Here is a 26,535-nt window from a genome sequence, read left to right as displayed (position 1 = left end):
AATTAGACAAAATGTCTCAGAGGCTAATGGACTAGCGTGTGACTGAGATGGCACTCAGACCCCAGGCAAGCAGGTCTTCGGTCTTTCCCTCTCACAACAGTTCTCAAAGAAGTAGATCTGACAAGTTTCTCTTCACAATGAATTTCCACGGTGATGAGGAAAGTAGAAAACCCTCAAGATGGTTTCAGAGTTCTCTTTCTTTCCTATCACAGCAAAGCTTTATCTAGAGAGTAAAAGCTGAGTTGGCTGGACTCCTCAGAAGTATGACACAAACACTTTGAGAAGAAAGGCTCTTATTTTTATCATTGTATATTCATGGCCTAGCACAATGCTGACTACATTCTATAGAATTTCATGTTTAGTGAATTAAACTCAATTCTAGAATGTCTAAGAAATTACACGTGTGTGTGTGTGTGTGTATGAAGTTCATACATAACTAGAGAACTTAATGAAACTAACATACTGGGATTCCTTATTATTTAATTTATTTAATTTGCTTTTTATCCACCTATCCACATTATACCACCTAAATCTGTCACAAGAGATCATATTCATCTATTATTTTGTACTGGATATTATAGAAGTATAGAGATATTACCATATATATACATATATATATATATATATATATATATATATATATATATATATATATATATATATATATATATTACCGTATGGTTTCAGTGGAAGGATCTACTGGGAAAATACAGCAGGTCCCAAAGCTCAAAAGCACAATGATTAAACTAGGTCCTCTCACCATTGACCATACTTTCCTCCTAATTCCTAGATGTCCATATAACCTTTTAGGGCACAATTTTCTATGTAAAATCAGGGCAACCCTGCAATGTGAACAGTCTGAAATATATATTTACATCTACTCAAACATTCACTCAAACATTATCCATTGCTATATATGGAGCAATTAGAGGAAAATCTGAGATTTGAAAAAGATGGACCCAGGAGGGGCAAATGGAATGTTCAGAGGACCTGCAGAGGATGGGAGAGTTCCAAATGCAAAGAAGCAGTTGAAGCCAGAAAGATTTTTGGTCTTCTGGTTTTGGACTCTGAGAAAGAGACAGCTAGGAGAGACTCTTCCCAAACCCTTGTGCCTGAAGAGAATTGAAGAAAGTTCTTGACAATTGAAGACACCTGCCGGTTTAGAGACTACATTTCCCATAGGGGAAATTCAAAACCATTTTTTCATAAGAAACTTTTGATCAAGCCCTCAACAGTTGCTAGAGGAAAGATATCAGAGACCTCCCATCTTTTCCCTCAACCCTCTCCCTTTTCCCTTCAAATTAAATTAAATACTTTTAATGATAACAACATTGAGTTAGAGTCTATGTAATAGAAAGGGGAGCTTCAATCCATCAAGTATTAGAAAGCTGAAAGAAACTCAACTTACTTTTGAGGCTGGGCTGTGTGACTCTATTAGAAAACTTGCTCAACTCCACGGGAATGGGGGCAGGAAGTGACACAGAAATCAGTCCTAAACAACAACTGCTCTTTGGTTCCTTCATCTATCCAGTTCCCCTCGCTATTACAGGCTAGACTTATAATTTCATTAGCAAAAGGTACTGTCTATAAGTACATAGCCACTGACCTTATCAAGATCAGTGTGAGATCAAAAGCATATCAAGATCAGTGTGAGATCAAAACCTTACACCTAAGACAGAGGCAAGTCTTTACATTATCAACATCTCAAGGGTCAATTGAATCATCAGGGCGATGGGACTCTCAGAGCTCTCAGTCCTCATACCATCTCATCACCCTCCTAAGCCCACTTATAATTAGATAGGGAAAATGAGCAAATGACAAAGAAAAAAGCACCAAACTCTAAAGATTTTTTATGGAGACAAAGGACAAGGTACAGAGACGGAAAGGGACAGTGAAAACAAAGGAAACACATGCAAAATTCAAAAGAACAACATGGATTGGACACAGAGTCTGGAAGAACTCAAAAAAGCCTTCAACAACAAATTAAGAAAAGAAGAGGAAAACTGGGGGATAGAAATTAAAGTGATGTAAGAAGAAATATTGAAAAAGGAGAACCAAAAACTGACAGAGGAAAATTAGGCCTTCAAAATCAGAATTGAAAATACAGAAATCAGAAAACAAGAAACAATGAAGCAGAATCAAAGAAATGAAGGGGGAAAAAAGAAAGAGGAAAATATGAAATATCTTATTGATAAAAACAAATGACCTAGAAAATACATCTAGGAGAGACAATTTGAGAATTATTGGGCTACCTGAAAGCCATGATTAAGAAAAAACCTTAGACATCATATTACAAGAAATTATGAAAGATATGCCCAGAGATCCTCAAACAAGAAAATAAAATTAAAATTAAAAAAATTCACAGGTCACCTCCAGGCAGAAATTCTCAAATGTAACAGGATCATATAAGATCTAGTGCTTCTACATTAAAGGATCAAAAGGCCCATTGGAATATGATATTCAGGAAGGCAAAATATTTAGGTTTACAACCAAGAATCATCTACCCAGCAAAACTGAGTATATTCATGGGGGGAGGGGGGAATAGACAATCAGTAAAATAGATGATTTCCAAGCATTCCTAAAGAATAAGCCAGACTAAACAAAAAGTATAAAGTACAAACACAAAACACAAGAGAAGATCTAAAAGGTAAATGAGAAAAAGAAAATTTAAAGGACTCATTGAGGTCAAAATGTTTGAATGTCTACATGGAAAGACAATTTCTATAATTCTCAAAAATTACTCTTAGTAGTAAAGCAGATAGATGAAGGCAGAGAAGTAAGCTGATTATGATGACATGATGTATATGATACATATGTAAATGTGATGATATAGAATGATATATATATATGATATATATATAGGCATATGAATATGTAAAAAATTAATCAAGGCGTGAAAGAGAAGGTTGCACTGAGAGAAAAGGGAAAGGAGGGATTGAATGGGGTAAATTATATAACAAAGAGGCATGAAGAATCATTAGAGAGAGGGGAGGACAAGGGTGGTGATGGGCAATGCTTAAACTTTACTCTCATCATAAAGAGTTCAGAGAGGATAATGCAAGTATACTCAGTGGGGTATAGAATTCTATCTTACTTCACAGAGAAGTAGAATGGCAATAAGTAAAGGGAAGAGGGAAACAATTGGAGGGAAGAAATGGGAGATGGCATGACAAAAAGCAAAATACTAGTAAGGAGAAATAGAGAAGTGAATAGAGCAGGATTTAAAGGGTATAATATGATGGAGGGAAATGCACAATTAATAATCATAATGCTTAATGTGAATGGGATGAACTAACCCATGAAATGAAAGCAGAAAGCAGAGGGGATTAAAAACCAGAATCCTACTATATGTTGTTTACAAGAAACACATTTGAGGCAGGGTAACACACGCAGAATCAAGGTAAAAGGCTGGAGCAGAATTTATTATGCATTATCTGAAATAAAAAAAGCAAGAGTAGAAATCATGATAGCAGACATGGCTGAAGTAGACATTGATCTGATTAAAAAAGATAAGGAAGGAAATTACGTTTTGCTAAATGGTACTATACACAATAAAATAATATCATTACTGAACATTTGTGTACCAAATGGTATAGCATCTAGATTTCTAAAGGAAAAATTAAAGGAGTTCAAAGAAGAAATAGATAGTAAAACAACATATTTAGGAGATCGCAACATTCCACTTTCAGAACTAGATAAATCGAACTGAAAAATAAGCATGAAAGAAGTAAGAGAAGTAAAAGAAATGCCAGAAAAATTAGAGTTAATACATATCTGGAGAAAACTGAATATGGATAAAAAGAAATATACCTTCTCAGTAGTAAATAGTACAGAAACAAAGATTGACCATGTACTAGAAATACTACAACAAAATTCAGAAAAGCAAAAATAATAAATACAAGTTTTTTAGATCATAATGTAATAAAAATAATAATTAACAAGGGTCGATGGAAAGGAAAATTTAAAATTAATTGGATATGAAATAATCTAATTCTGCAAAACTGGTGGTTAAGGAACAAATCAAAGAAACAATTACTGATTTAATTGAAGAGAATGATAATGAGGGAAAAAAGATATCAAAAGCTATGGGATACAGCCAAAGCAGTACTCAGGGGAAATTTTATATCTGAGTGCCTATAGGAAAAAAAATCAAGAGGGAAAAGGTTAATGAATTGGCCTTGCAACTTAAAAAATTAGTAAAGAACAAATTAAAAATCCACAGATAAAAACTAAATTTGAAATCTTGAAAATTAAAGGAGAAATTAACAAAATTGAAAGCAAAACAACTATTGAACTAATAAATAAGGCTAGTAGCTGGTACTCTGAAAACAACAAATAATATAAAGTCCTAGTTACTCTATTCAAAAAAAAGAAAGAAAATCAAATTAATAGTATAAATGATGAATAGAGTGATTTCACCTCTAATGAAGAAGAAATTAAGGTATAAGAACTATATTTCCTAATTATATGGCAATAAATATGACAATCTATGTGAAATGGGTGAATATTTACAAAAATATAAATTTCCTGGATTAACAAAAGAGGAAATAGAATACTTAAATAACCACATCTAAGAAAAAAATTTGAACAAGAGATCCAGGAACTTCCTCAGAAAAAATCCCCAGGTCCAGAGAGATTCACAACCAAATTCTATAAAACATTTTGTAATGAAATCAATCAGAAACCTTTAACTCAATCAATCAAGAACTCAAAGCACTGTATGAGCAGGATGCAAAAGGCCAGGTTGGAAAATTGAATAAAGATATGAGTAACAGGAAAAGATTGTTGGCAGCACAGGATGATGGGAAAGGAGAACAATGGACCTATGGGAGCTGAGAGAAGAACTCGGGGCTTTGGATTAGGATCTTGAGGTAGCACGGAATATTTTTTCCTTGCTGGAGATCTTCTCAAGAGTCCAGTGACTCTCAAGAGTCAATACCAGTGACTCTCCCTGGGACATTACCTGAAGAGTATTTATACATCATAATGCATCTAATAACATCTATCAAGAGTATCAGGTCTCTTTGAACCTGTGGGCGGTCTTGGACTTCAGTCAGAGAACCTCTCTCCCCCTGCCTATAGAATTTGCTTTATTATTCCTTGACCTTCTAGTATTTAATTATGTTATGTCCAACATGAATTAAACACATTTGAAATCACAGATATTTTCTAGAGAGTTATCCAAGGAGCTATACGGGAGTCACTCACTAAAATAGCAAACAGTCATTTCTAGTGTTGATCAAGACTCCTCTCCCACTGAGTCATCAGACCTGGGGAAGCTTATCTTTCTGGTCGGTTCATGCAAGGGAATTTGGAGGTACCCCTTCTATCACCTGATAGGGGAGACTTTCCCTTCAAATCCCCATCACTTACTTATAACATGGGAATCCCATTTTCCTGAGTAACCCCCTTGATATTACAGTACAGAAGGAGGGAGTGAGTGAGCACAGTTGGAGTCAATCGACCTGGATGTCTATCCTTCTTCACCTCACCTTGTCACCAATTGTAACCTCCTTTAGCTCCTCCAGACCACCAAATATCATCCTCAAAGAATCAATTACAGTTTCATTAATAATCATGACAACACCTATACTTAACACTTTCTTAAATAAGAGAGTTCACAAGTCAAAAACTCTCACCTCCTAAGGGGACAGCCCAGTCCTGGGTAGGACTAAGCAAACTGAAAGACTGCAATTGATTTCTGTAAAGGGGGAGAGAAAAGAAATGATGAGGAATAGAAACATAAAAAGAAGAGACGAATATAGCCTTCAAGCATTTATTTCTTGGCATTTGGAGTGAGTGGCCAAGATTCCTGACTTGACTTTGGAGGAGACTCTTTCCCTGGATCCTGCATTGGCTTCCCAGTGAGTGCCTTGGGCTATAGAGGAACCTGCTCTGGTGGCTGAAGGCTCAGCTCAGAGTCCTAAGAAAGCCTCCTGCTGGGGTGATGAACTGGACTTCACTTCACTGGAGAAGCTATTAGGGCTAGTAGGATTGTTAAGAATTTGTCTCTCTATTTACATTTACCACTTTCACTCTTTCTACCTCTTTGCAAATAAAAGCTGCTAAAAGTCATTTTGACTTAAGCTATAACATTTTAAAATCTGAGACCACAATATTACTTTGTAACTCTCTTATTGAGTGAAAACCCTAAATTTAATTGTTATAATGTAAAGAACAACTAATCCCAATACTATAAAACTATTTGACAAAATAAGCAAACAAGGAGTTTTACAAAATTCTTATTATAACAAAAATATGATATTGATTCTAAAACCAGGCAGATCAAAAACAGAGAAAGAAAACTACAGACCAGTCTCCTTAATGAACATGGATGCAAAACTCTTAGAAGAGAATACAGGCAAAAAGTCTAAGGCAATTTATCACAAGGATTATTTATTACATGATTTATACCAGGAACGCAAAGATGCTTTAATGTTAGGAAAATGATCCCTATAATTGACCATATCCCTAAAGAAGACAACAGAAATCACATGATTATCTCAACAAATGAAGAAAAACACTTTGACAAAATACAACCATTCCTATTGAAAACAATAAAAAGTATAGGAATAGAAGGGTCGTTCCTAAAAATAATAAACAGTATATATCTAAAACCATCAACTAATATCATCTGCAATGGGGATAAACTAGACGCATTCCCAATAAGATCAGGAGTGAAACAAGGATGCCCATTATCACCTCTACTATTTGAAATTGTACTAAAACACTAGCAGTAGCAATTAGAGAAGAAAAAGAAATTGAAGGCATCAAAATAGGCAAGGTGGAGACCAAGTTATCACTCTTTGCAGATGACATGATGGTCTACTTAAAGAATCCTAGAGATTCAACCAAAAAGCTAATTGAAATAATCAACAACTTTAGCAAAGTTGCAGGATACAAAATAAACCCATATAAATCATCAGCTTTTCTATATATCTCCAACACAGCTCAGCAGCAAGAACTAGAAAGAGAAATCCCATTCAAAATCACCTTAGACAAAATAAAATACCTAGGAATCTACCTCCCGAGACAAACACAGGAACTATGTGAACACAATGACAAAACACTCTCCACACAACTAAAACTAGACTTGAGCAATTGGAAAAACATTAACTGCTCATGGATAGGACGAGCCAATATAATAAAAATGACCATCCTACCCAAACTTATTTATCTATTTAGTGCCATACCCATTGAACTCCCAAAATACTTCTTCACTGATTTAGAAAAAACCATAACAAAGTTCATTTGGAAGAACAAAAGATCAAGGATATCCAGGGAAATAATGAAAAAAAAACACATATGATGGGGGCCTTGCGGTCCCTGACCTTAAACTATATTACAAAGCAGCGGTCATCAAAACAATTTGGTACTGGCTAAGAAACAGAAAGGAAGATCAGTGGAATAGACTGGGGGAAAACGACCTCAGCAAGACAGTACACGATAAACCCAAAGATCCCAGCTTTTGGGACAAAAATCCACTATTTGATAAAAACTATTGGGAAAATTGGAAGACAGTGTGGGAGAGACTAGGAATAGATCAACACCTCACACCCTACACCAAGATAAATTCAAAATGGGTGAGTGACTTAAACATAAAGAAGGAAACCATAAGTAAATTGGGTAAACACAGAATAGTATACATGTCAGACCTTTGGGAGGGGAAAGACTTTAAAACCAAGCAAGACATAGAAAGAATCACAAAATGTAAAATAAATAATTTTGACTACATCAAATTAAAAAGCTTTTGCACAAACAAAACCAATGTAACTAAAATCAGAAGGGAAACAACAAACTGGGAAAAAAATCTTCATAGAAACCTCTGACAAAGGTTTAATTACTCAAATTTATAAAGAGCTAAATCAACTGTACAAAAAATCAAGCCATTCTCCAATTGATAAATGGGCAAGGGACATGGATAGGTAGTTCTCAGATAAAGAAATCAAAACTATTAATAAGCACATGAAGAAGTGTTCTAAATCTCTTATAATCAGAGAGATGCAAATCAAAACAACTCTGAGGTATCACCTCACACCTAGCAGATTGGCTAACATAACAGCAAAGGAAAGTAATGAATGCTGGAGGGGTTGTGGCAAAGTAGGGACATTAATTCATTGCTGGTGGAGTTGTGAACTGATCCAACTATTCTGGAGGGTAATTTGGAACTATGCCCAAAGGGCAACAAAAGAATATGTACCCTTCGATCCAGCCATAGCACTGCTGGGTCTGTACCCCAAAGAGATAATGGACAAAAAGACTTGTACAAAAATATTCATAGCTGCGCTCTTTGTGGTGGCCAAAAACTGGAAAACGAGGGGATGCCCATCAATTGGGGAATGGCTGAGCAAATTGTGGTATATGTTGGTGATGGAATACTATTGTGCTAAAAGGAATAATGAAGTGGAGGAATTCCGTGGAGACTGGAACAACCTCCAGGAAGTGATGCAGAGCGAGAGGAGCAGAACCAGGAGAACATTGTACACAGAGACTAATACACTGTGGTATAATCGAACGTAATGGACTTCTCCATTAGTGGCGGTGTAATGCCCCTCAACAATTTGCAGGGATCTAGGAGAAAAAAACACTATTCATAAGCAAAGGATAAACTATGGGAGTAGAAACAAAGAGGAAAAACAACTGCCTGAATACAGCGGTTGAGGGGACATGACAGAGGAGAGACTCTAAATGAACACTATAATGCAAATATTATCAACATAGCAATGGGTTCAAATCAAGAAAACATCTAATGCCCAGTGGACTTACGCGTCGGCTATGGGGGGTGGGGGGGGGGGGGGAGGAAAAGAAAATGATCTATGTCTTTAATGAATAATGCTTGGAAATGATCAAATAAAAAAAAAAAGAATGTAGTTTGGAAGAAATTAAGTGGTTCCCTATTTCTTTTCAACCATCTTAGCTCTATCCCCCACAATAATGTTTTTAAAAACATACACTAAATACATGGAATTACAAAGGAAATCAATCATAATGCATTACAATTATAAAAATACCCCTCCTATTAGAAAATAAATTCCTTCTGTTAGGATCTGACTTCTATTTCTTTTTTTATTCCCAGTATTTAGCACTGTACCTGATATTTAGCAACTTTGCATATGCTTACTGAATGAATGAATCCCTGGACTTAATGGTCTTTGAGGACACTTCTAACTGAAATTTTGTGCTTCAGTACCTGTTCTATGCATTCTGGGTATACTCATACATAGGCATGCATGTTTCTTTATATGTATCATATATTTACACATGCATTTTTCTATGCAGATGATATTAAGTTGGAAGATATAGCAAATGTAAGATGACAGTACTCTTTCCCCCATGACATCAACAAATTGGAACTCAAAAGACAAATCTAAAAATGTGGATTTTTAAGGGAAAATGCAAACCATTGGACCCTTAAATTTCTAAAAGTCATTATAAGCAAGATTGGGGTATTATGGCTGCAAGGAGTTTAGGTAAAATAAACAATAAAGAATTACTTATTCTCTAGGTCTGGAAGCTGGAACTAGGAACAACTTATGGAAATCTGAAAGCAGAAGATTTTTACATTAATTTATAATTACTATAATTATAAAAATATAATTATATAAAGACTTTCCTAAAAATTTGAAATAGCTGTCCTAGAAAGCAATGACTTTCCCAATATTACAGATATTCAAATAGAGCTTCCTCTATAGGAAGGATCCATTCTTGGTACTTTTACCCCTACATACATTATTAGATACATAGTAGGTACCTAATTAATACCTGATTATTATTTTTAACTGATTCATGGATTAGAACAAGAATTAGACTAGAAGAAATGAGAGAACCTTTCCAACATAAGGATTCTATGATTCTCTTTTTCTGTTTGGATTATGTGTTTCAGACACAGGTCAGGAGATGATCAGGAAAGACAAATTAGGAAATAGATTCTGCATAAAAAATGTTCACCTAGTCGACTCATAGACAACTATCATTAAGTTCTTTACTAAACTATATATACAGTTGACTCTTGGTTCTATCATGAAAAGAAAAAGCAAGGTAGACAATCTTCTAATAATAAATTTATTTTGGGATTATTTCCCAACACATTCTCCTTAATTTTGTTTTTCTTAATATAAAATTACACAGCATGAAGACATTATCAATATGGAAAAAAAGAAACTGCAATATGACATCACCTACATGGTACAGTAGGCAGAGTGCTGGTCCTGGGATGAAGAAGACACACCTGCCTGAGTTCAAATATAGCCTCCAACAATTACTGGATGACACTGGGCAAGTCACTTAATCCTGTTTGCCTTAATTTCCTCATCTATAAAATGAGCTGCAGAAGGAAATGGCAAATCACTCATGGATCTTGGTCAAGAAAACCCCAAATGTACTCACAAAGTGTCGAACACAACTAAAAATGACAATAATAGGAAGTTACTCTGCAGCATGCATAACAAGGCATCAAGAGGAAAATTACTTAAAAGGGAAACATTCTCATGGATAATTCATAATGTGGTAAATTGAAAATTAACATGATTTTAGAAAAAATATTATCAGGACAAGTTATAGAAAAGCTTCAATCCCCCCCCCCCCTTTGGTGGGGACAAGGTAGTAGCATAGAGTAAGTGGTGATACACTCAGAAGAGAGTACAATCCATGACATATCAATGTCCCAAGAAAAGGGCATCAGCAAGCACTAAAATCAGAACAATACAACATTCTAAGGGAGTTTCTACTTTACGTAAGTGGCTGGCATTGCAAATACATTCAAGAAATACTTACAAGAATTCCCAACTATTTTGGGTGTTATAGACCCTTTAAACAATATAAAGAAAGCTATGGATCCTTCTAAGATTGGTTTTAAATAACTGAAAGAAAAACTAAATTTTAGTTAGAACTTAGTGAAATTAAAAATGTGATTTTGTTCCCTCACTCAAGTTCATAGACTCCTAGAATCCATCCATGGATCCTATGTTTGGACATCTATGAAAATCAGGTCAAGAATCCTGATTTATAAGATCACCTTCGAATCCATTCTCTAGAGAATTCTACACTACATTATCTAAGGATAGTAAATAGTGTACTATATTTAAAGTCAGAAAACCAGAGTTTAAATCTTGCCTCTAATACTACCTATGTGCCCATTGGCAAATCACTTAACCATTCTGAGACGCACTTTACTCTTCTTAAAAATAAGAATTTTATTATTTCTCTGGCTCACAATATCTATAGAATCTCTTTCACAAAGTTGCTGTGGAGTTAAAATGAGATGATGTGTATAACTTACTTTGAAATTTTTTTAATGATAAATTCAGATAATAATGATAATATAATAAATATATAAAGATGTGTGTATGAGATTTTTATTTCTTTATGCCTCAGCATCCTGAGCTCTGGTCCACTATTTTACCTATATCTGCCTGTCTGCATATCTTTGACAGACCCAGAAGTGAGTCAACAGCTGGTGAAATAATTAAGGCTAGGTATCTCCTAGTGACTATTGACCTAAATTGACCTTGCACTCTCATGTCTAAAATCAAAAATGTTTTCTAATGGCCCATATAATGGAAAATAAAGAATAACTGGAGAACATATAATTCTCTCACATCATTACCCATTTTTTGCCTAGAATCAATTTTTACAGAAGCCAAATTATAAAATTATAAAATCAGAAGAAAAGTTACTAAATTCCCCTGTCTTCAATATATACCTAAAGTTATCAAAAAGACTTTTAAATAAATAATAGTCTTAGAAAATAAATTTAGTGAAAAATAAGAAATCATACATATGTAAAGATCCAAGATGGTTTGCTAATCTCCAAATTAAAAAAACAAGAATACCCTTGCAGTTCAGTCATGTACAAACTTCATGATCCCATTTGGGGATTTCTTGGTAATGATGCTGGAGTAGCATACCATTTCTTTCTCTAGCTCATCCTATGTTTTTTAAACAGCAAAGCCAATTAGCTCATACCATATGCAAAAACAAAGCAGGTTTGATATATTAAATTTAATGAGGCAAAAATAAATTGGCTAAACTATAATACTCCTTTCTAGTTTGATTTTGTCAGGTCCTTGTCATTATTTATGGTTTTGAGTAAAGTGGAAATAGATGAAGAAGCTGAGGTAAACAAGGTTAGGTGACTTACACAGGGTCATATAGCTAGTGAGTGTCTGAGGCAAATTTGAACTCTGGAAAAGTCTTCCTGACTCCAGACCCAGCCACTCGATCCACCTACCTGCCAGGAATACCTAAGTATGGGAAAATCTTGATGTGGAACCCTTAATAAGCCACTGTAATAAAGAAATTAATCTTTTAAAATATCTGTGAGATGTAAACTCAAAAGAGTTGTGGCATTACTTATTTGTTTCCTTGTTTAAAAAACCTTAATCAACTTTTCAGTTGCATTTAGGCAGAATTCAACTATCAATCTACATATGAAGTAGTTCAAGGACAAAAACTAAATCATAAATGTGGCTATTGGTAAAGATGTACTCTCAAAACCTTACTTCTATTAAGTTTACTCTCTTAAACTCAAGATGAAATTTTTGTGTATATATGCCCATATATGTATATGTATTCCCACATAACATAAGTATATAATTCAATGAAACCTTTATAAATGTCAAATTAATTACATTTTCAAGTACAGATGGGCTTAAAGAAACTACATAGCTGGAAATAGTATATTTTCAATAATATAAGAGTATAATAATCTTCTAGAATAAATTAGTTTATACTTCCATGCCAATATATTAAACTGTCCCATAATAAAAGGTCTTACCATACAATTTTATAAAATAAATAGAAGAAATTTACACTACAAAAAAAAAAAAGCCTATATATAGCATTGTTCTAGAAACATGAAGGTTTTCCCTGATTTTTCAGATGCTACCACAAAATTACTTATACCTTTCTCATAGAGAATATATTGCCAAGGCCTGTTGATTTTACTCTTTCAACATTGCTTGAATATACTCTCTTCTCTCCTGTAAAACTACCACCACCTTCATTTGGGTCTCATCTCCTCACAACAGGACTATTAAAATAATAGTCTGTTGGTTGATCAGTCAATCAAAAGTTTCTCTCTACTCCAATTCATCCTCAATTCAAATGCAAAAAAGATTTTCCTAAAGCACAAGTCCAACCATGCCATTCTTCTACTAAGTAAACTCCAATGCCTCCTTACCAGCTCTAGGATCAACTATGAAATTATGTTTTGCATTCAAAGCTCGATGATCTCCTTCAGAATTACCTATACAAAATTCCTTCATGTCTTTCTTCTAAAATCTCTACAATCTAGCTTCTGGCCTTATTGTTCAAATGAAAACTTAAAGGCAATATGAAAATGAAAAAAATTGATACTATGTGATTTTTCCCATTATTTTCATAATAATAAAATTTAAATGAACAGGTATAGAATTCTTTGCCTTATTTCTAGAAGCTTTAACATCAAGGAAAAACTACCCAACTGCCCTTCAAAATCCTCACTCTTCTGATTGCTTGAGTCCATAATCCTGACTACTATTTCATGCAAAGCCCTCACACAAGGTTTACTTTACTTACAATTATAATGATGGGTGCAAGAGAGGAAATTGGAACTTTGCATGAGGGGTGTGAATGGCAGAAACGTTGGTTAGAGAGCAAGGCATGCTGGGAGAGAAAAAGTAACCTAAGATAGATCCAGATAGCATTCTTGGCTTTTTGTGCTGGGACCTTGACCAAGCAGAACTTAAGTTCCTTGCTAAGAACCTCACCAAGAGCCTGAAGGAGATTTATTCTCTTTCAACATGCAAGTTTCTTCTGCAAATCTATCATCAGTCTGACACCTCAAACAACATCCCTACAGAGGGTTAGATCCCTCAAACCCTGAAGGACCCGTGGACTCACTGATAAGGAAGGCCCAACTTCCCTTCCCCTCCAGCCCTCTTGCACCTGCTTTATTGTCTACTTGGGCTAGGTAAATATTAGATAAATTGGGAAATTACCTGGGATCAGGGCAGTGAAACCTAAGCATGCTACACAGCAACCTGAGCGAAGGACCATGGTAGAAAGTAATTAAGGATACCAAGTTCCTCTTTCCATCTCCCAACCTGGTTTTAATTATATCATTAAACATCTAACCCACAGTCAGATTCTGTCAAATACTTTGTTTGAAACTTGGGAAGGTATCTGAATTCAGCTTCAAATGAGAGCCATCAAGACCCTTCCCCTCTGAGGCAAAGCCTCCAATGAGGCAAGTCACCAGATATTCTCTGTGTTGGGGAATCTGGGGTTACCCCCTGGATTTATTTTATAGGGAAGACATTCCTTTAATTCTCCATCACCCTTTTTCATCAGGGAATCTCTAATTACGTACGCAGAAGTTGTCAACAGCCTCATTCAGGGGAGGTGAAAGGAGAGTAGGTACCAACTCAACCAACTTTCTAATCTCCTCCAAATTCAAAACCTTCTCAATAAACTACTTATAGACTCCATTAAAGTACCATCAAGAATAGTGGAAAGTGCCTTTATTATTACCCTGGAAACTACTATTATTACATAATTCAATTTGTTCTATTTTCCCACCTCCTCATAAGTAGCTTTCTCCTGTTTCTTCTATCTCCCCTTCCAGTTCATCTTTATGAGTTGTCTTCTCTCCTTCGAATGTAATTTTCTTGAGGTAAGAATAGTTTTGTGGGCTAGTTCTTGTATTCCTAGTGCTTAGTACAAATATGCTTAATAAATGTTCTTTGTATCTTTCACAAGTTCCAAGAGATAATCCCTTTATATTGCATTTAGAAGTAACTTCAGTACTCTATATGATCACAAAAAAAATCAATCAATAAATTATTAAACTTCTTTTAAACAATTATATACCAAGAACTATGCTACGCAATAGGGAATTTTGAATAAAACTAAAAACAGTCTTTGCAGTGAATGGACTTAAGTTCTAATGGAGGAGATATCATGTAAATAAATATGCATATATAAGATATATACCAAGTAGATACAAGGAAACCTTAAGAGGAAGGTAGTAATAGCCATAGGTAACTGAGTAAATCCTTATGCAGCATGTGGTGCATCATATTAGCCTTAAAGGAACCTAGGGATCCTAAGAAGTCAAAAGGCAGAATCTCAAGCATATCAGCCATCAGGGACATATTTCTAGAACAAAGCAACTAATTCTGAGAATGGAATATCAAATATTAAGTGTGAGAAGTAGAAATATTGGCTAGGGGAGGAGGATGGAGAAGAAAGGGAAGGGAGAGATCATTAAGAACGTTAAATGCCTTTAAGAGGAGTTTGTATATGATCCATGAAGCAGCTTCTGGAACTTACTCTGTGAATGATCAGCCTTGCATTTTAGGGAAATAATTTTTACTGTGGAAAAAAATATGGATTGGAGTAGGAACAGACTTTATGAAGGAAGGACAAGTAGGAGGCTATTTTTAAAGTCCAGGCAAGAGGCGATACAGGCCTGAGTCAAGGTGGGGGTTATATGAAATAACAAGTTTTGGTCAATGCCTGGATTCATAAGTTAAGCCAGAAAGAGAAGTCAAGAACAACAATGAGGTTACAAACATGGCCAACTAGAAGAAAAAAGTATTTCGTGTGATTGAGACCAATGAAGTTCATAGTTTTGTGGCTTTATAGATATTCACTTCTACTAGAAAACAAATGTTAATATCACCTCTACACAGACTAATTACTTTTGTTCCAATCCTGGCTAAAAAGAATAAAAATCTTGTTCACTACTCTGAACATCTTGCTGATGAATAAGTATTTCTTTGGTGGAAAATATTTCTCAAAAGATGAAACACACCCTATGTCTTTCAAACAGCAAAACCAATTAGTTTATACCATATGCAGAATGAAATGAACTTACTCCTTTTTAGTCTGGTTTGGCAAAGTCCTTGAGGTCATTTGTGTTTATGAGGGAAGTGGAATTTGTTTTCAGCAGGGTTGACACCTTAGACTATGTCTTAGGAAAGTAGTATAGTAATGAAAGTAGCACTAGTAAATTTCATTGAGAATAATGTGACCCACATAGACTAGTGTACAGTTAAGGCTTTTGAGATTCTGCTTAGTGTGGGTGTTTATTTGGAAGTATTTAACTTGGACACATCAGCCTTTGTGCCTATGGGCTGCAACTAGAAAAAGAACCCCAAACTGTTATCTCCTCACCTCCAACATATATTAAACACCACTATGTTTATAATGGGTAATTTTCCAGTAAAGATTGAGTTATTTCCACATGCTATCATAAAACTCACTCACTTTCTCACATGTTATTAAAAGAAAACAAAAGTTGGGACACTCATGAATAAGAATGCTTTAAAGAACTTGTGTATGTTTTACCATATAGATTCACTTCTCTTCTTTTCCAACCCTATCCCTCCCCCACTTAACTCAGGATTGTTTTTTAAGGGTTATTATTTGCTTCACAAACTGCTAGGAAGGAAATATTTCTATGCAATAAAAATTCTTTTGGTATTTTTTACTCCCTTCTAGTTCAAGCAAAACAGGAAAGCATGATACATTGCCATTTATGGTTACAAAAGATTCAGATTGAAGTTCTTAATGTTCTTAGAAAATTAAGCCACACTATTACAACTGTAATTCCTTGACTTAATGTAGTTTTAACAGGAAAAGAAGCCTAGACTAATCTAAGCTTAATATATCTCTAGGGAAGATATATTTTAATAGAAATGTTTACCAGAATGTATAAGGCATTCAATGAAAAAGAATTATAGTTTTGTAGAATTATATTAACAGGGTATTATCACATAATTAAGGTAATTTGTTTCTTTTCAATATTCTAATGATTAATCACTCATAGTATTATCATGTTATCAAACTTTACAATATAAAAATATCAATACTTTTGGTTTTGCATGACTTAAGGATTCAATAAATTCAACCCAATATAGTTACTAGAGTCTCATGACCAAATCCTTCACCTGTATTCACTTATATCCAATGAGATCTATTCAACCCCTACTATGTGTTAAAATACATGTTAATAATTAATTTACATTAACAAAGCATCAATATTACTTAATTAGTCATAAATCATGACATCTTTTGCCATGTTTTCTGTTTTTATCTTTTAAGAGTGACAAGTAAAAGCAAGTATAACTGATGATTTATGGGATACTATTCATTAATAAAAACAATGAGGTTTAAAAAGAAAAGCTGGAGTCACTTAGTATAAAAGTAGATAAGATGAATGACGAAACCTATGCTCCTGCTTAATGATTTAATAAGAAAAGTGATGACCACCACAATTTTACGATATTTCCATACATTTTCACTCATCGTTTGTTTGGTTTTTTGCCTCAACCAATTGGACAAAGAAAATTTTCATTTAATTATGTGGTATTCTAACTTTCTACCAACTTCCTAATAGTGCTTTATTTTATATGTAGCATTTATTTTTAAAATGAGAATGATAAAATAAACATTTTGGAGCTTAAGACATTAGAAATCACACTGATCCCCTTCTTTTACAGATCTGAGAGTTAAGGCACAAAAATAAATGAATGGACCAAGATCCCTTAGCTAGTTCATGGCCAGAACTAGGACCTAGGTTTCCTGACTTCAGATATGTAGTATTCTTTATATTACTACTATTCCATATTACCATAATGCCTAAATCAACTAAATAATTACACAGGAATATCATAAAAAAAATAGTTGAGAGACACTAATGCATGGGGTGACAAAGTTATTAAACTAATCCATATTTATGCTACCTTAGTAGTTATAATAAGAGAAAATAATGCATAATCTACCCCTTAATTTGTTTTCTTTAAGGAATCATCTCTAGAGGCAGAGTCAAGATGGTGGCATAGAAGCAAAAAAAGTGGATTACTTGGTGAAAATCTTTCCACACCAATCAAAAACAGAGCGCATCAAGAGGGACAGAAAACCAAATCCAGTAAGAAGACAGAGGTGAAGAATCCTCTTGCTCAATTCAAATTAAAGGGTACACAGAGAAGGTTGAATTCTTGGGATTAAGGAAAAGAAGAAAGGGCCCTACCCCCACCTACTGCACTGAGATTCAGGCGATTGGTGGGATGGGATCTCAGGATGAGGGGCACAAACAGGACAGAGTACCTTGCTACCACAACTGCTCAAAACTCAGGGTTCCAACCACAGCTGGCAAGGAAACAGCTAGAGGAGAGAAGCAGACTAGAAGGAAGTCTGATAACAGTCTTCAGCCACCACACCTACATCTTGGGTTTCTGCCCCTGGAAATTTTGGCCCCAGAGCACATTCAGCTCTGTAGATAAGCTCAATTGGCTTAATCTAGTTTATCAATAGTGTAGGAAAAGGGGCAGTTAGGTAGCTCAATGGATTGAGAGTCAGGCCCAGAGACTGGAGATCCTGGGTTCAAAACTGGCCTCAGACACTTCCTAGGTGTGTGACTCTGGGCAAGTCACTTAACCCCCATTGCTTAGCACTTACCACTCACAATACACATTATTGATTCCAAGACAGAAGATAAATATTGATTCCAAGTCAGAAGATAAGGGTTTAAAAAAAATAGTGCAGAAAATAAGACTCCAGAGAGCAGAGGGGCTCAGTTCCACAGAGCTGGCAGAAAAGATAGAATGGACAGGGGGCCAGGCTTGGTAGCAGGACAGGACAGTCATTAGTTGTAATAGGTGGGTTAAAAGAAAGTCCCAAACTAACTAACTAACTAACTATATATATAACCGGTTTATTTAGCTAAAGGGAGGAGGGAAAAAAAGGGAATTGGGGAATAACATACTCTTAACCCAAACTGAGATTAAAACCCTTATACCTTCTATAATTATTCCAAACTAAATTCAAAAATTAGTAATTAAGGTGGGGGGAGGGGGGTGGTAGAAAAAAGGACCAGGGCCAAAGAATATCACAACCACAAAGAATACCACAACTCTTTGAGTCAAGCAGTAATCTCAGTAATAGTTCTGTTGAAATTCACTGACGGCAGCAAGCACCAGCAGCAAGCACAGGCAGAATATCAAGAAAACCAAAGAAGACGGAACCACTGGCTGTGGGTCCACCCCAGAAATACCAGACAGAAAGCCTCTTGGCTCCCCTGACTGCTAAAGAAAAGCAGCAGCCTCTCCCTCTTCCAGGAGTCCACCAACTGCTCCCAGAAACTGCCTGTGTCTTCAGTTCCCCAGCTCATGAGAGTTCTGTGTGGAATGTTGGATTGCAGGATCTCTTGCTGTCAGCTTGTTCCTGCTAAAAGCCCTTACTACATTGGTCTCTCCTGCTCAATCCAACCTGGAAGGCTCTGCTGGCAGCTGGAAATAGCTGGTTTCAGGGCACATCACTACAACAGAAAAGCTCCATCAGCCTAATCCAGGTAAACAGCTGAGCAGAGAAGAAACTCTTTAAGGGAAGAAAAGTCCAAACTCACAAAGGACCAAGAAAACAGTGATTAAGGAGGAGGAAAAAAGGAAAAAACATGAGTAAACAACAGAAAAAGAAAAATAATTACTATTGACAGCTTCTCTTTAGGTGATGAACAAAGAACAAATGAAACAGAAGAGAACCAAGGAACACCAAGCAAAAACTTAGGAACTCCAGCGAATTGGATTCAGGCTTTGGAAGAACACAAAACATGATGCAAAAAAGAACTAAGAGTTCAGGGAGCCAACAGACCACCCATTGGTTGACACAGTCACAGTGAGAAGCAGGGAAGCTGCAAGGCAGCCCCCCAGGAAGAAAAGACACCCCCCACCTCCTCTGTGATTTCTCTCTCTCTCCAAGTTTCCCTTCTAATGGACTTGTTATGATTAAGATTCTCTCCCCAATACAGAAGAAATAATAAAAGAACAAATACTCATAGGATCAATATATATATATAGATATATAGATATATATAGATATATATAGATATATATATATCACTTTAATCCCCCTAGGTCATTATCCTAAAAGATTACATTCACAAAATTAAAGCCTAAATATCATTACCCCACTCCTTTCCCTCCTCTCAGAGTTACATTCACTCCCATTACAAACCAGGCAAGCCAAGAAGAGCAATCACCTTCAAGACACACTCCATGGAATTCTGTTTATGGATAGAAACCAAGCAACATCGTCAGGCGCTTTAAAGTAACACAAGAAAAATAGAACTTGCAAACTGAGGAAAACCCCAAATCTGTCCGCGCATTAAATTGCCCTCTATAGCAACAATGTTTCATTGACTATCTCCTCAGGCTACTCATCTTGTTGTTAAGTTCCATGGAAACATATATGTAGAATGTGTGAGCCAAAGGAGTATGTACTTGAAACCCTATATAATAAATGAACCTGCATGCTATGGCAGAACACTGTGTGATGCCTATGCATGTGGGCCTAAGCACACAATGTCTGTCATCTCCATTACTCGACTGGATCATCACACCTAGACAGAGAAACCTCAGACCCTCAGAGAGACCACTGGACAGATCTAAATATAAGAGAGACTGAAGAAAATTGGGAAAAGAACTTAAGAAGAAAAATAGATCACCTGGAAACAGAAATAAATAAAATTTAAAAAAAAATAGTGACCTAAAAGTAAAAACTAAGCAGCTCAAAAATGAGTCAAATATAGTAAAAAATAAAAATAATGACCTACAAAGAAAAATAGATCAAAAGGAAAAGGAGGATCAATAAGTCAGGGATGGAATTCAGTCTTTAAAAATTAGAATTGAACAACTAGAAGCAAATGACTTTATGAGGCAGCAAAATTCTATTAAAAAAAATCAAAAGAATGAAAAACTTTAGGAAAATATGAACACCTCATTTATAAAACAGCAGACCTAGAAATCGATCCAAGAGAATTTAAGAATTATTGGACTACTGGAAAATAATGACTAAAGAAAAAGCCTGGCCATCATTTTACAGGATGGCCATGATATTCTTGAACAAGAGGGTAAAGTAGAGACTGAAAGAATCCACGGGTCACCACCAGCATTAAATCCCCAATTGACAATGCCCAGAAATGTCACAGCCAAGTTCAAGAACTTCCAATCCAAAGAAAAAATACTACAAGCTGCTAAAAAGAAATAATTCAGATATCATGAAGCTATAGTGAAGATTACACAGGACATGGCTGCATCCACATCAAAACGACCAAAATGCACGGAATATTAAATTTCAGAAAGCAAGGGAACTGAGTCTATAACCTAGAATCAACTACCCAGCAAATTGACTAGATTCTTGCAGGAGAAAATATGGTGATTTTTAAAAACAGAAGATTTCCAAACATTCTTTAAGAAAAAACTATACAACAGAAAATATGATACCCAAATGCAAAACTCAAGAGTACCAGCAAAAGGTAATTAAGAAAATTAAGGGACCCAGAAATTCCAAATGATTTTTATTCTTATATGAAAAGATGATATTGCCAACACTATAAAAATGTTATTATCAACAAGGTAGCTAAAAGAAGTATACCTAGAGGTTACAGTGATGAATAGTATAGAATTATATGACAAAAACAACATAAAAAACTAGAGGTAAAAAAGAGGATAATACAGAGAGAAATGGGGAAAGAGATAAAATGGGTTAAATGTACATTTCATAAAGAAGTGGGGGAAATGGGGAAGATCAATACAATGGATGGATGGAAGAGGTTGATGACAGAGAATACTTAAATCTCACACTCATTGGAAAGGGCTCAGAGAGCGACAAACAGTCAGATCCATTGGGGGAAAGAATTGTATCATGCCCTATACAGAAGTAGAAGGGTTATAAATGTACTGGTGGGGATGGAAGCAATACAAGAGACCTTGGAGGTTCATTTAAAAGACACTATAGTAAGAGAGTAATATAAGTAGGGAGAGAGGAGGAAAGGGGAGTAACAATAGGGAAGGGATCTTCTAACTAAGACCTAAAAGCAAAAAGTTGGAGGGAATGGTAAAAGGGATAAGAGAAAAGACAGAATCAAAAGAGGAAGTTGTAAACCTTGAAATTTCTCAGACTTGTGAATGTTAAAAATTTCCCCATTGGACTGGGAACATTCCCCATTTTGATGAGAAAACTTCTTGCTATGGGAGGACTTCTACTCCACCCATACTTAAGACTGCTTTAGGGGAGAAAACTCCTTGCTAAACAATGAAAGTACTTGGACCCATGCTTATAATAAGGCAAGGAGTTCTTTGATCCATGCCTGTTTTTTAGAATTGATACAATGAGATGCTAGGTACCTAAAAGGGTCAGGCAAGTTTTCTCTTAATGAGATTAGTTGACTCAGCTGTGTTTTCACTGGTTCAGACTTACTGAGGAGATTAGTCGAAACAGCAGCATTTTTTCTGGTTCAGACTTACTGAGGAGATTTGTCGACTTAGCAGGAATTCAGATGGGTAGTCCTTTGGAAAACGTCTACAGTGACTGGTAGATGTAAGGACTTAGGGGAGGTGACATAGGAGAAAAAGCAGAATCTCTTTTGAGAAAAGAATCCTTTTGGAGGATTGCTAGGTAAGAATCCTATGAGAGAGGCTCTGGAGAAGGGAAGCTCTTGGAGGACAATCTCTAAGGAGGTCTCACTGGAGCTCCTCTGAGGGGACTCTGTCCCTCTCGAGGCTCTGGAGAGAAGCCCTTTGGAACAGTCTCTGGCTGGAAGGCTCTTTAAGGAGGACTCTAGCTGGAACTCTCTTTGGTGAAGTCAGCTGAGATGGAGCTGGCCTGGTGTCACTAGAATCCTTGCTTAGACAGTCCTTGTGGTGAGTGTTAAAAGACTGACTGACTGATCTCTCTCTCTTAAGACACAGGTCTAGGCCATGTTGGCTTAAGGCCCTTCATGCTTATTTCCTTTTTCTCTCTTTCTCTCTTTTCTTTAATTCCACATTTATATTAATTAAAATCTCTATAAACCCAGTTGACTTGGGTATTTGGATAATTGGGAATATTTCCCTGGTGACCACCTTATATTTGATTTAAAAACCAAGACACTGTAGTGAAACATATTTCTGCGGTCAAATTTACTCACCCTCTCTTATATCTATCACAATTTATATCTTCCACCATTTTAACTCAATACAGTTTACAACATCACTCTTTTAACTGCTACAGTTTAAGGCCATCAACCATTTTAAATATAACAAAGTCAAAATGAAAGGGAATACACAGGGAGTAATCATAACTGTCTATGTGAATGGAATAAACTTAGCTATAAAAAGGAAGAAGATAGAATGAATTAAAAACAAAAATCCTACTATATGTTGTCTACTAGAAACACACTTGAGGCAGATACACATACACAGGGTAAAGGTAAGAGGGTAGAGCAGAATTACTTACTGAGCTGCAACCTGAGGCAAAGAAGGCGAGAGTAGTAATTATGATCTCAGACAAAGCTAAAGCAAAAATAGACCTCTTTAAAAGAGATAAGGAAGGTAATTACATTTTGATGAAAGGCAGTATAAATAATGAAGAAATATCAATATTCAACAAAAATGCACCAAATGGTATGGCATTCAAATTTCTAAGGAGAAATTAAAGGAATGTAAGGAGGAAATAGATAGTAAAACCATACTAGTAGGGGACCAAAAACCTTACCCTATCAGAACTAGAAAAATTGAAGCAAAAAATAAAGAAGAAAGAAGAAAGAGAAGTGAATGAAATGTCAGAAAAATTACAGCTAATAGATATCTGAAGAAAAATAAAAAGCGACATAAAAAGGAATATACCTTCTTTTCAGCAGCACATGGCACATAAACAGAGATTGACCATCTACTAGGGCATAAAAACATTGCAAACAAATGTAGGAAAGGAGAAATAATAAATGTGATTTTTTTAGACCATAATGGAATAAAATCATAATCAATAATGGCTTATGGAAAAACAATTTTAAAATTGATTGAAATCTAAATAATCTAATTCTGCATAATTGGTAATTAAGAACAAATTTTAAAAAAAATTACTGATTCCATGGAAGAGAATGTCAATGCGGAAACAATATATCAAAAGCTATGGGATACACCCAAAGCAGTACTCAGAAGAAATTTATATCCCTGAGTGCATATATCAATAAATCAGAGTGGGAAGAGATCAATGAATTGGGCATTCAACTTAAAAAATTAGAAAGAGAGCAAATTAAAAATCTCCAGATGAAAACCAAATTTGAAAACCTAAAAATTTAAGAAGAAATTAATAAAATTGAAAGTAAAAGAACTATTGAATTAATAAATAAGACTAGAAGCTGGTACTTTGAAAAAACAAATAAAATAGACAAAATTAGAAAGGAAGTAACAATCTGAGAAAAAAATCTTTATAACAAAAATCTCTGAAATCTCTGAAAGTCAATTTTCAGATTAAGAATCAAAACTATCAATAAGCACATGAAAAAGCATTCTAAATCTCTCATAATTAGAGAAATGCAAATCAAAACAACTCTGAAGAATCACCTCACACCTAGCAGATTGGCCAATATGACAGTAAAGGAAAATAACAAATGTTGGAAGGGCTGTGGCAAAATTGAAACATTAATGCATTGCTGGTGGAGTTGTGAATTAATCCAATCATTCTCAAAGGCAATTTGAAATTATGTGCAAATGGCTTTAAAAGAATGCATGGCCTTTGATCCACTACTGGATTTGAACCCCAAAGAGATAAGAAAAATGTCTGTAGAAAAATATACATAGCTGTACTTTTTGTGGCAGCAAAAAAAAAAAACGGAAAATGAGGGAATGTCCCTTGAATGAGGAATGGCTAAAAAAATTGTGGTATATAATGATGCAGGAATACTACTATGCTGTAAGAAGTGATGAACTAGAGGATTTCTATATGAATTGGAAAAACCTCCAAGAACTGATGCAGAGGGAAATGAGCAGAATGAACATTTTACACTGAAAGTGAAACACTGTGGAACTCTCCAATGTAATGGATGTTACTACTGGTAGCATTACAATAATCGAGGACATTTCTGAGGGACATATGAGAAAGTATGCTATCCATCTTGAGAGAAAGAACTATGGGAGTAGAAATGCAAAAGAAAAACTTATAACATCACTTATCACTTGTTTATATGGGTATATGATTTGGGGTTTCAGCTTTAAAAGATTGCTGTATGGTAAAAATGAATAATGTTGGAATAGGTATCAAATGATATCATTTGTACAACCCAATTGAATTGCTACTGGTAAGTAAAGTACTAAATTTTTAATCTGTAAAATAAGTGTTGTCATTAAAATATATAGACAATATTCATAAATTAGATTCTAATGAAAAGGATATATATAAGTATTTCTGTGTTTTATATTTACATAATTTAAAATGAATCTGATTCCCTCATAGGACTAATGCTATAATAAAGAGTTAAAATTTTCAAATAGCCTAATGACCAACTTTATATAGAAATCACTTATAAATGCTATCAGTAAAAGAATAAATTTTCTAAAGTATATACTAATCACAAAGCAATACAATAAGCAAATATGTACAATTTTATTAAATATAATGTGATACTCTTAATTATATAATAGGAAGTTTTTCTTCCATCTTTTCAATTTCTGATTTACTAGCGCAATAACAAATCATATACTAAAGTGGAACCTTCACTAGGGGTATGAATTTCCATATATATCTGGAGAAATTCATCAGAGACAACTGGGTTTTTACCTTCTTTATCATTAAAATTACCCCCTAGCAACCACCCATTAAAGATTATTGTGGCCTGTGTTGTTATACCTCTGCTGTTGAAGTGAAGAGTCCTTTACTTGTAACTGTCTGGAGAGGTATGTTTCTTTGAATGCTGTCAACCTAAAGTGACAAATGACATCTGGGTATAACTGACAGAATGCTGTGAATCTGAATTACTCTAAGGTTTTAAATTAAGGACTGTATGGTTCCATGAGCACAAAAAAATTGAAAGGACTATGTCACAAGTAAACTGGTAAAAGAGGCAATGGTGAACAATTTTATATAACAAAATCTTACCAAAGAGCACAAAGTTGATATAAAAAATATAACCCTAACTTTATCTAACAATTTATTCAGTGACACTGTACTTGCTCTCAATTTGATATGTTACACTTGGCTTGAAGTAAGGCATAAGGACTGGCTCTATAACAAATCAAATTATCTTAAAAAGTCAACTTGAGCCAAGGCAGAGCCAAGATGGTACAGAAGGTAATAGCCCTCCCCACTGCAAATCTCTAATAAATTACCCTCCAAAAAAACGATAATATTACACCCCCAAACAAATTTTGGATTAGCATAACCCCAAAAAAGATGAGGTAAAATAATGTTTCAACCAAAAACAACTTAGAAGGCTGGCACAAAAGTTCTCTTGTGCTAACAGTGAAAATAGAGCATAGTAACACAGGTTTAGCTAAAGCAGCAGCAAAGGGGGAAGCAGGGCAGGGAGTTTGGGGGGTGAGGGTAAGTGTTGAACAATCACTGAAAAGGAATGTAAATGGTTCCTTTGCTGATTCTGGGTGCAAGACATTCATCATATTGCCCATACACAAATCTATGTTGCATTCCTGGGTTGTGTGGTCTCAGGGCAAGGAGGAACACTAGCACACACCACCACCTTGGCTTTTAATTAGAGCAGGAGACGTTGGTCATAGTTAC

At 35.2% G+C, this 26,535-nt stretch overlaps 1 protein-coding gene across 8 annotated transcripts in view; it reads right to left on the bottom strand.

Moving 5' to 3' along the window:
• The window catches only part of BABAM2 (BRISC and BRCA1 A complex member 2), a 604,603-nt gene that overhangs the window by 373,213 nt on the left and 204,855 nt on the right, over window positions 1-26,535 (bottom strand). For 5 of the 8 annotated variants that reach the window (XR_001628762.2, XM_007476024.3, XM_016431556.2 and 2 more), the window contains one exon: window positions 25,648-25,719. The exons of the other annotated variants lie outside the window; for them this stretch is intronic. Coding sequence is in view for 4 of the 5 variants with exons in the window: in XM_007476024.3 (XP_007476086.1) it covers window positions 25,648-25,719 (72 nt within the window). In the remaining variant the exon portion in view is untranslated. The remainder of the gene's footprint in view (window positions 1-25,647; window positions 25,720-26,535) is intronic. 8 annotated transcript variants of the gene reach the window in all.

The sequence above is a fragment of the Monodelphis domestica genome, chromosome 1 (assembly GCF_027887165.1).
Source record: "Monodelphis domestica isolate mMonDom1 chromosome 1, mMonDom1.pri, whole genome shotgun sequence".
NCBI lineage: Eukaryota > Metazoa > Chordata > Mammalia > Didelphimorphia > Didelphidae > Monodelphis > Monodelphis domestica.
This window is presented reverse-complemented; position numbering and strand designations above follow the sequence as displayed.